The sequence below is a fragment of the Cynoglossus semilaevis genome, chromosome 14, assembly GCF_000523025.1.
Source record: "Cynoglossus semilaevis isolate Cse_v1.0 chromosome 14, Cse_v1.0, whole genome shotgun sequence".
NCBI lineage: Eukaryota > Metazoa > Chordata > Actinopteri > Pleuronectiformes > Cynoglossidae > Cynoglossus > Cynoglossus semilaevis.
Genome location: NC_024320.1, coordinates 20,173,962 through 20,186,754, shown reverse-complemented (window position 1 = coordinate 20,186,754; position 12,793 = coordinate 20,173,962). Strand labels below are relative to the sequence as shown.

At 40.3% G+C, this 12,793-nt stretch overlaps 1 protein-coding gene across 21 annotated transcripts in view; it reads right to left on the bottom strand.

The window, feature by feature from the left end:
- Positions 1 to 2,843: 2,843 nt before the first annotated feature.
- Positions 2,844 to 12,793, bottom strand: part of fnbp1b (formin binding protein 1b) — a 53,732-nt gene continuing 43,782 nt past the window's right edge. For 7 of the 21 annotated variants that reach the window (XM_025062648.1, XM_025062643.1, XM_025062651.1 and 4 more), the window contains 7 exons: positions 12,521 to 12,535; positions 12,172 to 12,207; positions 9,955 to 10,064; positions 9,743 to 9,875; positions 8,441 to 8,562; positions 8,177 to 8,349; positions 5,411 to 7,759 (listed from right to left, as the gene is read on the bottom strand). In XM_025062648.1, coding sequence (XP_024918416.1) covers positions 7,581 to 7,759; positions 8,177 to 8,349; positions 8,441 to 8,562; positions 9,743 to 9,875; positions 9,955 to 10,064; positions 12,172 to 12,207; positions 12,521 to 12,535 — 768 coding nt within the window. In that variant the 3' untranslated portion in view covers positions 5,411 to 7,580. Of the gene's footprint in view, positions 5,271 to 5,410; positions 7,760 to 8,176; positions 8,350 to 8,440; positions 8,563 to 9,742; positions 9,876 to 9,954; positions 10,065 to 12,171; positions 12,208 to 12,520; positions 12,536 to 12,793 lie in introns of those variants that run through there. The other 14 variants (XM_025062652.1, XM_025062657.1, XM_025062660.1 and 11 more) reach the window with 9 other exon arrangements.

Sequence of the window (12,793 nt, the reverse complement as noted above, 5' to 3'; positions counted from 1 at the left end):
CCAGGTCAGAGAGTTTGGACTCCTGATGATTTAAAGTAAACGTTGAAACATGAGCATCATTAATATTTGAAGTTCCTTATAATCACACCATCCAGGTGCAGTTTTATTTGTCTTTACAACAGTGAGGTCACTTGATGTCAACGTGAGATGGAACCCATTCATCTCCATCTCTCCTCAAACACCCACCTGTGGGCTGCTGTGTCATCCTGATGTTTGTAGCACAGTGCTAGCCTACAGCATGTGAGAGTATTGTCTAAGAATGAGTGAGTTTTATTCTCCAGGCCACAGCAGCACAGATGGTGACCTGCATGTTCACATCGCCTGAAGCCTTTAACCTCAAACTGATGCTTTCTCTCTTCTCTTTCACTGTTAGCGGCTGTAGGCAAAGGAAGCAGAAATCCTGGTGATTAGGATTTTAGCAATCTTTAATATTCCTGGATTATGTAGTGTTAAAGCGCTTTAATGTGCCGCCAGATTCATTAATTGTTAGCAGAACGTCTCCAGTTTGCCTCTAGTAGCTAACATCAAACGTCTAACATCAAACAGCGTTGCTGTGGATTAGCTGGTCCAGTGGGTTGTCTGCTCACCATATTGTCGGGTGTCAAGTTCAGGTTTTGGAAGGGATGCAGAAGGTGACTTTGTTGGGTGGACCAGCACAAAAAGGGAAGAAAATAAAAAATTACAGATGATTTAGAAGATTAGCACAGGCTGTGATTGGCTCCACTCTAAGCCAAAACAATAACAACAAAGCCTGGCTAACATCATTCACTCAGTAGAACACAGACACACATGAATAAACTTTCCATTCCCTTTTTATTGAACCATTCTTTAACCAGGAAAGTTCCACTGAGAGCACAGAACTTTTTTTCAGGGCGTCCTGGCCAAGAATGAGGAACACAAGCCACAGTTAGAAACACATTACAGCCAAAAAGGTTGTGTTAAAAAATACTATCTAAAGACAGTTACAGACAATAAAAGATAAGAAATAAACAAAGGACAATTAGGTTAAATTCAGACAGTATGTATATAATCTACAAACCTGCTGTTGTGGTGACTCAAACACACACTGAAATTACTTCTGACATTCCAAAATTTGAGGCTTAGTATGAAAGTTTAAAAAAAAATTCTCTTCATATCCTTTATTTATTCTAGATTGTTTTTTTCCCAAAAGACAACACTGCCTTTGTTTAAAACCAAAATCAATTTCCTTTCAAATTTTTAAATCTCATTGTGGCCACTGAGCCAAAAGGTTTGCCAACCCCTGCTTTAGCCACTTCCTGAAACTCAACCATTTCACTGTTTAGTTCTCATGACAGAGAGAGAGAGAGAGACAGAGAGAGACAGAGAGAGGGAGAGAGAGATGCACAGCTGCAGCCCAGTGGGCCACAGACCTTTGGCGAATCCTGCTCCATCTGTGGGCTGGATTGATGGTCACAAACCGAATTCGGCAGTTAGACTGTTAGACTGGACGGAGACGTGGGCTGTAGGGATAACAGTGGAGGGTAAAATCCTGAGTCGATAGAGTAAACGTTCCCACTGCTTGAAATGAAGAGTCAGGAAGTTAAGTAAACGTTCGCAGGTTTGGCGGTGGTATTTATTTGCCCCATGTGGAGGTTTTTGTCTTGATAAATGACGACACTCGATAATATATTTTAAAATGTATTATTTAATACTCAACTCGAAAAGAAAAGGGGGAAAATGTCATGGTGGATACGCCTTTGTCGCTGTGGCTTGCAAGCAGCTTGTAATGGAACGTGACTACCCTCTACTGGCCAAAGTGGGAAAATCCCAAAATAACGTTCTTTAATCTCCAAATGACTTGAATATACATACTTAACATACAATTATTCAGACGATAGAAACACGGAAATAGGACTTAGCGATTGAGCTGTAGAGTTATTTTACATACATATCTACACAAAATGCACAGATATGTACTAATATATTTGTATATGGAAACTAATTGAACATAGTCAACCATATTTTCAAAATAAAATGCATCTTATCTCATTTAGATTGCACTCTTCCAATTTGAACAATTAATTGACATTTTTGTGACTTTTTGTCAATACTGTTTTTATTTACAATTGAGTATTATTATATTATAATTGTTTTTTTTCTACCATACCATGTGACATTGTTGATCACATGGTACATAGAGTACCAGAGTGCAGTCCTGTCTAAGCCATCACTGACGGCTGAAGAATGATCGATCAAACACATTTGACTCACTTTTAAGAATAACATTAAAGGCAATTGTGTTTGTTGATTTTGTTTTTACTATTCATTTTTAACCAGTGTTTTTTAAACAAATTGGAATTATTGGTAAATTCCTTACCCTTTGATGCATGACCCATGATATACTGAGTTAAAAAAAATGTTTAAAAAAGTGTTTTTATGTGTTTTAGACATAAAAATAAGAACTGATTTGGTTCTGTTTTTATACACCAAATTTTCTTTTTGAATGTTGACACAATTATTCTGCAGTTGCAAAGGCTGACCACTGTATGGCAGTGTTGGGTGATTCTCAGGCGTCCACTGCAGAGGCTTATATGCAACACTGCCATCAAAACCTATTCTTTATCATAGAAAATGACATTTTAATAGCTGTCCACTGTAGTGACCGTCATGCATGAAAGGGTTAAACCCAAATTAGAAACGACAACAATTCAACATTTTAATTGTCAGTTTAAATTTTTCTTTGTTTACATTTAACAAATAGGATCAGATTTATTTTGAAAGCATAACCCAAGGCCTAAACTTCAGTTAATTAAACATTGACATTGAGATTGCTATTCCAAATAGAGACTTAAAGGGAAAAAAATCACAGTCACCATCATCACTGTTTTATTTTCCAGGCATATTTAATTGGCACAGTAAACACAATACAAAGTATTCAGTGCTCCAAAACGCAAGTATGGCCTACCAGATGGAACACAAACAAAAAAAAGTGCAATAACACACCATTTGGTAGATAAAGGTAAAGACAACTTACTTTGCCAAGCAGATAAAGTCAGCGTAAGAATCTGAATATTTAAAATAGATGTTTTCCTTTTTATCTTTATTCATATATATACTCTCTCTAATTCACTTCCGCTGTACAGGCAGGTTATTGAGGGTCCACTCTCAGGTTTGTGGTAGTTTCACTGCAGAGCACTGTCAGGCATGTGGCTAATATAAAACTACTGCTGCCGCTGAAGTGGTGACTCACGGTGACGTTTATCACCGAGAAAAAAAATACAAACAGAGGGTCTCTGCTTGAGCCCTGACATTTTTAGATGAGCGGCAAAAAGCGACTTGCTTATTTCAGCAAGGGTTTGATCGTTTCTTCCAAACTGTCACATCGGCCATCACTCAGGCGTCACATTGAACAAATCAGCAGGGACTAAAAAACCAAATATGACCCAATCGCAGTAAAGTATTTTTCTAAAAGTCCAGCCTAAAGTAAAAGCAAACTTGACCTAAAATCAACAAAAGAAGAAAAAGAAAACACTAAAATATTAAAATAAAAATACGTTATGTGCCTTTGAGCAGAGCAGAGGAGGATCATGGGAATAAAAACTCTTACGTTTTCTCCAGAAGGTTCTCAGAATCATCACAGCTCATGTCATCATTATTGTCTGTGCCGGTGAGAACAAGAGGAACCCGGTGATTCTGTCAGACCTCAGTCAGAAATTCACAGAAAATAATGGCTCACAGTATATTTATTAATATACAGTAAACAGTAAAAGGGCCTTAGTCCAAGCACAGGTGGAACCTCATGACATGATGGATTCTATTTGTCGGACTGCTGCGAACAACTTGCGGTAAACAATCTGATCCATACTTACTTACAGTACTAACATTTTTACACACTGTCGACCTACAGTGAAACTAACTCCCATGATTTACCGACGCATACCATCTGTAAAATAATATTTCAAAGCCCTGTCGTTCTGTACTGACAGATCAACCAGATGATCACTCACTCACTACTAAAACACACTTTTCTGATCCCACGACAGAAAAGAAAACAATAAAACACCACAGGCACTGAACCCAAACAGTAGCATTCAGGTTAATCTGGACAGAGAAACCAAGCAATGAAGGTTAACTGAACAGAAAGGCTGGAGGCAGGGGGCAGAGGAGGGCAGAAGCTGACCCCACCACCTTTCCCAGTCTGCCAGCAGAGGGGGTTGAGGAGGAAGACAGGGCAAGCATGCAGCACGCCACAACCACGCAGAGAGGCACCCGCCCCTGAGCTGTTGCAATACAAAGGTAGGGAAGGAGACAAAAGGGGTGAGGAGTTGGGAAGAGGGCTTAAAGCAGCCAGAGGGGACAGCCTGAGTCGTTTTAGAACAGAGGGGGGTGATGAGGGAGTCGGGGTGTGGTCAGAGAGGACAGACAGGCACCAAGGACAGGACAGACAGTGATGGGTGAGGGTGAGACTGATGGATCCCATCGTTCTTCTCTCACCCCTGCAGGTCCTGGGAATGTGGGAGAAATGGTGGTGTGGAGACACTGGGATGTGACGAGAGACAAACTGTTAAATAAAGAGTATAAAAATGAACATTCACACACCCTTACACACACAGAATAAAAAAAAAGAGAACATAACACAGAGATGGATGATTAGCACCTTCTTTTCTTCATCTCTGTCTGAGTGACGCCTGCAAACACGGAGCTGACAGGAGGGTGAACATGAGATTTTCACTGCCTCCTGTTGAGATCAATGAATCCAGAATGATTTCTCACCGAAGGCCATGAGTGAGTGAAATGAATGAAGTCCCACGCACACACAGACACTACTGGGTGAAGGAGGCTGATGCTGGTCTCCGTGCCTCTCTCTGACCACACCCCCGCGGCGTGTCTGTGTGTGTGCGTGCAGCGGGTCAAAGGCCAGGGGAAGCGTTCACATTGCGAAGGGCAACAGAGTGCGCGCGGTGCAGGCGGAGTTAGTCACATTAAGAAGCAAAGCGTTTGCTCAACATGAAGACAAAAATGTTAAAAATGTGAGCGCTCTAATTTCGATGAAGTCCTATCTCTCAGCCGTATGCTGCAAAGGTTCGGCAAAAAAAGCGCAACACTGCAGATAAAGATTTTTTTTGTTTTTTTTAAAAAAGGTATTGTAAAGGTTTGAACAAAATGAGATGTGTTGTTTTGTTATTTTTAGCCATTTCTCTCTTTTACACTCGGTGGTTTTTGACTTTTCTCTGACACTGAGGAACGTGGTGGTTGCTCTGGTGCTGCTTGCCCTGCCATTCCTCAGCCAGCCTCACACTTTTAGGAATCTGAAGGAAATACAGACAAAACAAAGTCAGTCAAAGTCAGAGTCAGAAACACTTTAGACACTTTGAAGACAACGGAGGAGAAATAAAATAATACAAAACATAGAAATAAGAAGGAACAAAATAAAATAACAATACAAAACATAGAAATAAGAAGGAACAAAACCTAAGGTTATGACACTGTTTAGTACTGATTAACACACTGACTACGTCAAAGAAACCCAAAGACCTGGAACTGAAGGTTCACTCATGTATTGTGCTACTTTTACACAAATTAAATTGTTTCTGTTCTATCTAAATGCAATATTGGTGACTTACTTTGGTCAAAAACTGAAGGACTTGATTCTTGATTCACCTGTTTCTGTGTCTTTATCCTTAAGTGGTAATGTGTGCTCCACCCACCCTCCGTGGGGGGAACAGGGCCATGTAACTATGGCAACAGTTGAGCAGTGAGAGAGCATTGGTTGATTCTGAATGTCGGGTCCTTTTTTTTGTCTGTATGCTTTTCTGGCGGGTATGGTAAACTGTTAGGACACGGGCAACAAAATGCGAACCTGATACATTTTTGGCCAGACTCAAACAGAAAAAAAAGCTCAAGAAGAAAAAAGAGCCTGGATGTTTGGCAGTGATCAGTAGTTAAGTTTGTTACTTGGACGTTACTTTGATGACTACTGTAAAGTAATACGACTTCACTGACTGTCTCCCCCAGATGAAAACCCACTTCAACTGCCTCGTGTGTTTACATAGTAAAGCTCGTGCAGCTGCGCTTGGCTTTTGGTTGAACGTGACAGCTGTCCAGCATGAGCTGCGCTAGTAGGCAGATATGGAAAGATACTAACTCCGACTAAGTTAATTTTACATGAAATGAAAATAGGAAGTGGTAGAGCGGTAGAGCTTTTTATGTAAAGTTTGAATCTGAAAGCAAATCACAGGGATTAAAAGGCCCGTTTGTGTTAATTAGTAACAATGGGTTCCAACAAGCTGCACTTTAATTCACAGTTTTGGTAAATAGAGTTTCTGCTTTGGTCTTATGTTGGTCCATATCTACCAGCTCTAGTGTGAAGGCAGTGTGGTTGACATTATCGATGAGAAAGTTTTGTTCTATTTTAAGTGACAGGTCTGTCTGGTCACAACATGCTGAAGTCATGTCATCATAAAACACCCAATCAAAGGCCCCAGATCATTCACTACATTCCAAAAAAGAATCATTCAATCATATAATGGAAGGGTGCAGAATGAGAAACCTCATGCTGTGTCAAGACTAACGTATTAATCAAACATCTGTTTACTGACTGATTCAAGAAATTACTGACACTGAGCACTCGATGCGCCACAGTCTGACCTGGTAGAGGTCAGAGGTTGTACACACCATGCTGTTGCAACAAATTCACAGAGGTGCTGCTCAGGTACCCATGCAATGAAACCCCACATTTTAGTGACTCTGACCAGCTGTGCAGCTTCACCCAGTCTCACCGTGAAGCTTCGCCCAGCTTCCTCTCTGTCCTCTAAGTCTTTACCACTCGCCTGGAGGGAAAGGACCAGAACAGTCCAACACTCACGTCATTACAAGGACATTCACAAATGAAAAAAACATGTTCATTTGACTACAGGTTACTCTACCACGGGTAGTACCAGTGTAAAGCATGCAGTAATACTGTAACCATAGTATCTGTTCCCACTCTAAACCCTATAAAAATATCCGTTCTACTACTTTACAGCTGATTTAAAATGCAAACGTATGATTGCACACTAAGCATGCGTCGACTCCGCAGTACAAATGATTGAAAAGCCATAAATAGCACGTTGATTCAACTTACACTGGACGTGGAGTTTTCACTGCAGAATTGTGAATACAATCACTGAGCGGAGTCAAAGTACAACAAGGTAATCTGACATATTTGTTTTTACATATAAACAAGTATTATACAAAAATCACAGCCAGTGTTCGACATTCAGCCAGGATCACTGTCAGTGAGTGAATGGTCGAACTGTGCTGAGCTTTGACTGATGCTGTCGTATTTATATCCTCCACTTGATGGCACTGTTGTGGCTAAAAATGTGAGTAATCACAGGTCTCTCTGTGAAGAAGTTCCTCCAGACTCCAAAGTGACAAATGGTATTTTGTTGATACCTCATCTACAGTGGTCTCTGCTGTCATGATTGGTCCTCTCCTCTGGGACTGAGTGTGTGTATGTTTGTGTGTGTGTGAGGGGGCGGGAGGGGGTGTAAGGAGGATATTTACATTCTTATCATCTTCAAATTCTATAAATGAAAAGCCAGACACATGATATCAACATGTAGCATCATGTGGTGTTATATGTATGTCATAGCACCTTTGGCATTAGTTTCCAAAAAGACCTCCACGTAGGATGTAGGGACGTATCCCTCCTCGTCCTCGTTCCTGCGCACTCGTGTCCAACCGTCCCCTTTGTCTTCTTCTATGACGAACAACAGCTCGCCCTCAGTCACCGAGATGGTGCCCTCATTGTGACCTTTAAAAATGACAATAACAGAATTTGTTGTTTTTTTCAAATTGCTGAATTTTATTTGATATAAAAAAATTCAATTTTATTAGAAACCCTAATGTATGATTTTGCAAAATAAAAATAATATTTTAATCCTTTGCCGTCAAAGAGAATTAAAAATACTTGTGCGTACAGCACTACTCAAAATGTCTTTGATTTTACTTCTCCCTTTTAACTTAGAAGACTTGTAACAAGATATAAAGGTCGACGGTTTTACAACATCATCAAACAGAATATAACATGGCTCAACATCTGACAAAATATTTGTAGCTGTTCAGATGCCGCTGAGACACAAGTGACCTCTAGAGGGCAGTGTAGGGACCAACTTAATACATCTACTGTAGGATCATCATCTTCATCAACACTCTGGCCAGATGACATTACCTTCAAACGGGTACAAGGCTTTACATGTGCCGATGGTCGGCAGCGTTTCCTCGTCATCGAACTCATCATCAAATTCGGGCGTGCTGGAGGTGGGCACTGGGTGGGTGTTGACTTTGACCTGAGTCTCTGAGTTCTGCTCTTCAGTGTAGCTGCCGTCTGGGCTGCTCAAAGGCCAACGCACACACACACACACACACAGTAAATAGACTGTGAAAAGACTGTTTCCTGTTGGAGAGCTGTGCTGTTCACCACAGTATACCATACCTCTCTCTGTCCTGTGCACAGTTGTTGCTCACTGCTGTGTTGTTCTGGGTCTCAAAGAGACCACTTCTTCTGTGTGAATCGCTCTTGGACGGCATCCTCTCCTCCACCTCCGCTAACCATCCCTACCACAAGATCAAAAAAGATAAACAGGTCACTTCTAAGGACTAAATGAACCACCGTCAACATTCAATGGGATCAATCACTGCTGCTTTATCTAGAAATACTGTTGAATACATCACTACCTATGGTTGAAAGAATACAGGATCTGATGTATTTATACTGAGATGAAAATTCAACTCCACACTCTTCCACTGTTATGCACCAACGCAGACAGAGAGTTTTGTTCATCTAAAGGTTTTGCAGCCAGAACAATGACCTCATTCAAACCTTCCCTCCTAAAATAACTGTATTCACTAACTGAGTCTTGTGTTTAATCTTTTCAACAACAGCAGTGGAAACCTGTTAACTCTGTGTCATACTGAGGTGTGCGCTCAGAAAATGATCTGCAAATGAAATGATTATTTACCAGCAGTAACAAACTGTGAGAATAATCTTGGCATCAGTGTAAAGGTAACACTTGGGGAGTTTCATCGGAGGCGTAAACATCAGAACAGATGCCTTTGTGTCGCAGTAATCGAGGATGAAACAAAAGAATAGATGAAGCAATTTTCGTGGCCTTGTTAATATACAACTCTGCTCTAAAAAATGCCCTATATAAGCATCTTTATTAACTGACCAAAGCTGAACTTTTTGTGTCCAATCCTATAAAACCCAATACAACTCATTCTGCAGTTGCAGAAAAAAGACGACAATCGCAGGTTACCAAGAGGCAACTCAATCTTAACAGTGTGGGTGAAGCAGCCTAAAAAAAAGACCAAAATATTCCAGGTGTCCTCAAATGTGGTTGCCATGGTAACAATTTAAAGGTTCAACTTCAGCTTTTTCTCTTGACAGATAACTCTGTTGCTCACAACTATTTTTTTTTACAATTAAGCAATTGAGTTTTTAAGTCATACACTTTAGTTTTCTTTGAATACTGAACTCCTTCAAACACTTCAGACACACTTCAGACATAGTGGACAGCGTTTCCACTTCCACAGCCAGACACGGACGTCGGGACTTTTTTCAGGTTTTCAGTCGGTGCCTCCAGCTGCACCGCTTCTTCTCCTAATATGGAGGAGCAGCAGTCTTTACTGGAACTGTAAGCAGTTGGAGGCGTGTGTTTGAACTCCATCACAGTGTGTCTGAGATAACCTAAACAAGAAAACTTTTCCAACACTAACAATGAGGCTTTGAACAAACCTCAAATTTCTGCACTTCAAACTGGAGTTTTTCGATGGTCTGGCCTATTTCTGATAGCCGGGGATCAACGCTGGCGGGGTCTCCCATCTGAGGGTTCTTCACGTACACGTCTTTCATCTTAGTTAGAGCGTCCCTATTGAAACAAATATATGGTCAGTTAACAGCCCGGCACTTTTGGGGTTCTGGGGGAGCGGTAACTTTCATCAGAATACCTCTGGTCCATTTCCTTCTGTATATCTTTATTCAACTCGTCTATCTTGCCCTGGAGCTTCTTCCTCCTCTGCTCGGGTGGAAGGTGGCTGAAGTCCTCTGGTCCAGAACCCTGAGCAGAACAAACAAGGAAAGAAAGAGCAACAGACAGGGAAGACGACCAAAAATGGAAAGAGAGAGAAGTGGAAAAAAAATACCTGTTAGAGAAGGAACACCAGTTTGTAAATGTTGTTAATCTGTTCTGACCTAATCTGATTAGGTGCTGTATCTCCATTTGCTGTGAACCCAGTGAACCAGGACTCGTATCGCATCTTTGCTGTGAACCCAGTGAACCAGGACTCAGAGATAAATAATCATCAGCTGGACAAATGCTGCCATGGTTCTGTTCTAAATCAAATGATTCAAATTGAGGGAGATACTGCAGCTGCTTCTTAACAAACACTGGCTGTAAACACTGTCTGTCCACAGGCTCCAGGCCTTTCACCTATTCAGTCAACATATACACAATACAAATCTACAACACTTCCTGGCTGCAGAGGCATCTGGAATTCAATACGTCCCATTGTATTGGCTACAGATTATTACTGCTCACTTAGTATGAACCACCAAAAGTGTCTGAATGGCTGACTGTCAGTGTATGTTCTGAAACGTGAAGCCTTGGTTAGTGTTAGGGTTGTTGTTTTTTTTAAGCCTGATGGGTCATATTTCCAGATGAGAAGGTTTCCAGGCTGTAAAAAACTGAACTGGTGAGTCATTCTCCTCAGAAAATCCACTGTGTTTCTGTACACAACAACTGTAGCTGCTGTGTAAGGTTTGAACGTTTTCATCATTTTATGACCCTTTTAAAAATGTTAAGAGCTCATTCAAATGAATCAACATGTAGTATATGGACTTTTTCATATTGTATTGTGTATCGCATTGTATCACATTGAATACATAGTCTTCACATAGTCTAATTTCATTTTTTATTTCAAGTATTTAGAACTTTCCATAAGTATTTGAATGGTAAAAAAACAACAAACAAAAAGACATGACTGGTGAGATAGATGGCGCTGATACTTCTTTCACTGGCCTGTTGATGTTAGTCCTCAAATCCTGAAAGCGAGTCAGTCTCTAAGTTCATCTGAGTTTCTGTCTGTCTTTGTTTCAAGTAGTTTTCAATTTCAAGTATTTTTGTCAGTGTCTGTATGTTACTATTAGCATTTCTTCTGTTGGAAACAAAGTAGAAGATATCTCTGTCTGGACTGAATAGATGAAAGCCTTTGATTGGATCTCATTGAGATGGGCCACAGCGCCACCACAGGATAAAACAAATACTACAACTATAGACCGAGGTGCAGGATTCACTGCACACAGCACCTAATACCCCACCCCACCCCCCTCCCTCTCTCTGTACCACCATCCGACACTTACCAGTCATGCAGTGTAACACAGATGTGAGTGTCATCATGCACTGACATGCTCATGCTCCTCTTAGTGACAGTTAGTGTTCGTATTTTTTTACCCTACGACAAAACTAAGAAAAATAGTCTTTTCTACTTTGTTATTCAGCACTATGTGAAAACAGCAGAGACAATAAATAATCTGACGTTTAAAGTATGATTCATTTTCAGTTTTTTGCACCAAATGTCCTTTAGAAAAGTCAAAAAGAAAATGCATTTCATAAAACCTAATGTTGGGTCAATCCGTGTCCCATCAAAGTCTTTAAATAAATTGGTTCGGACACAAATCTGCGATTTAACACAGTTAATAATCTGACCGGTAACAAATGATCAATGAACTGATTGGCTAATTATATTTTGATACCATTGAACTAGGGCTGTGAATCGATAAAGATAAATCTGATTATCCACAGGGTAGCTGTGGATTAATTGGGATTAACTGTGATTAATCACAACTATTTGTGATTAATCATTACTAATCACAATTAGAATTGATAGTAAATAATCCATCATCAACCAAAGGATTCATTACGATAAATCAAGATTAATCAACTTTATTAATTCCATAAACTAATTTAAGAGATTAACTTTTGTACTTTTTGTGAGCTCGGTTTTAAAGAATACCTTATAAGCAGATTGGCATGCAATGCAATGTGAGAGACTGCTCTCCAGGATCAGATTAGTATTAGTTACACAAAAACTGGACAGTAGGGACGACCAGACGGGCTACAAGACGGACGCTAAAAAAGAAAAAACACACAGCATAAATGTGATCACCTCAATGAGATTCCAGATGTGGGAATTGAGTGTGATCTTCGCCACAGAGATCACAGACACAGTGTGGGAGAGACGAGAACATAACCACACACACACAAAACACACACAAAAACGCACAAACACAAACAGCAAAATAACATATGAGGTGAGACAGTGGCATCAGTCTGGGCTCCATCTTTGTGTTACAGCAACAGATAAATTATTGTTTTTTAAAATACCCAAAACAATTAACAATGCACAGAAACCACAAGAGCATACACAATGTTATTAGCAATGTGTTACTGGGAAGAAGTGACATGCGAACTATGATCATGCCGCTACGGTGGTGTGGTTATACGACCATGCTTACCAGTTTGAGAGAAAGCTTCATGGGGGCAAGAGGAGAAAGAAATGACAAAGGGGAAGAGAGAGAGAGAGAGAGAGAGAGAGAGAGAGAAAGAGAGAAAAAAAGTCAACACCTGAAGAATCTTGACAACACTTTTTTTTCATAAATTCAGTTAATGACATGTGATGTAATGACTGTTTGCGTGGCCAAACTTCATCATTTGAGTGAAAGAGGGCGTTGCCTTCAAACGTCAGATGGAACTGGCTTGAACAGATGTAAATTTAACATCCGGAGCTC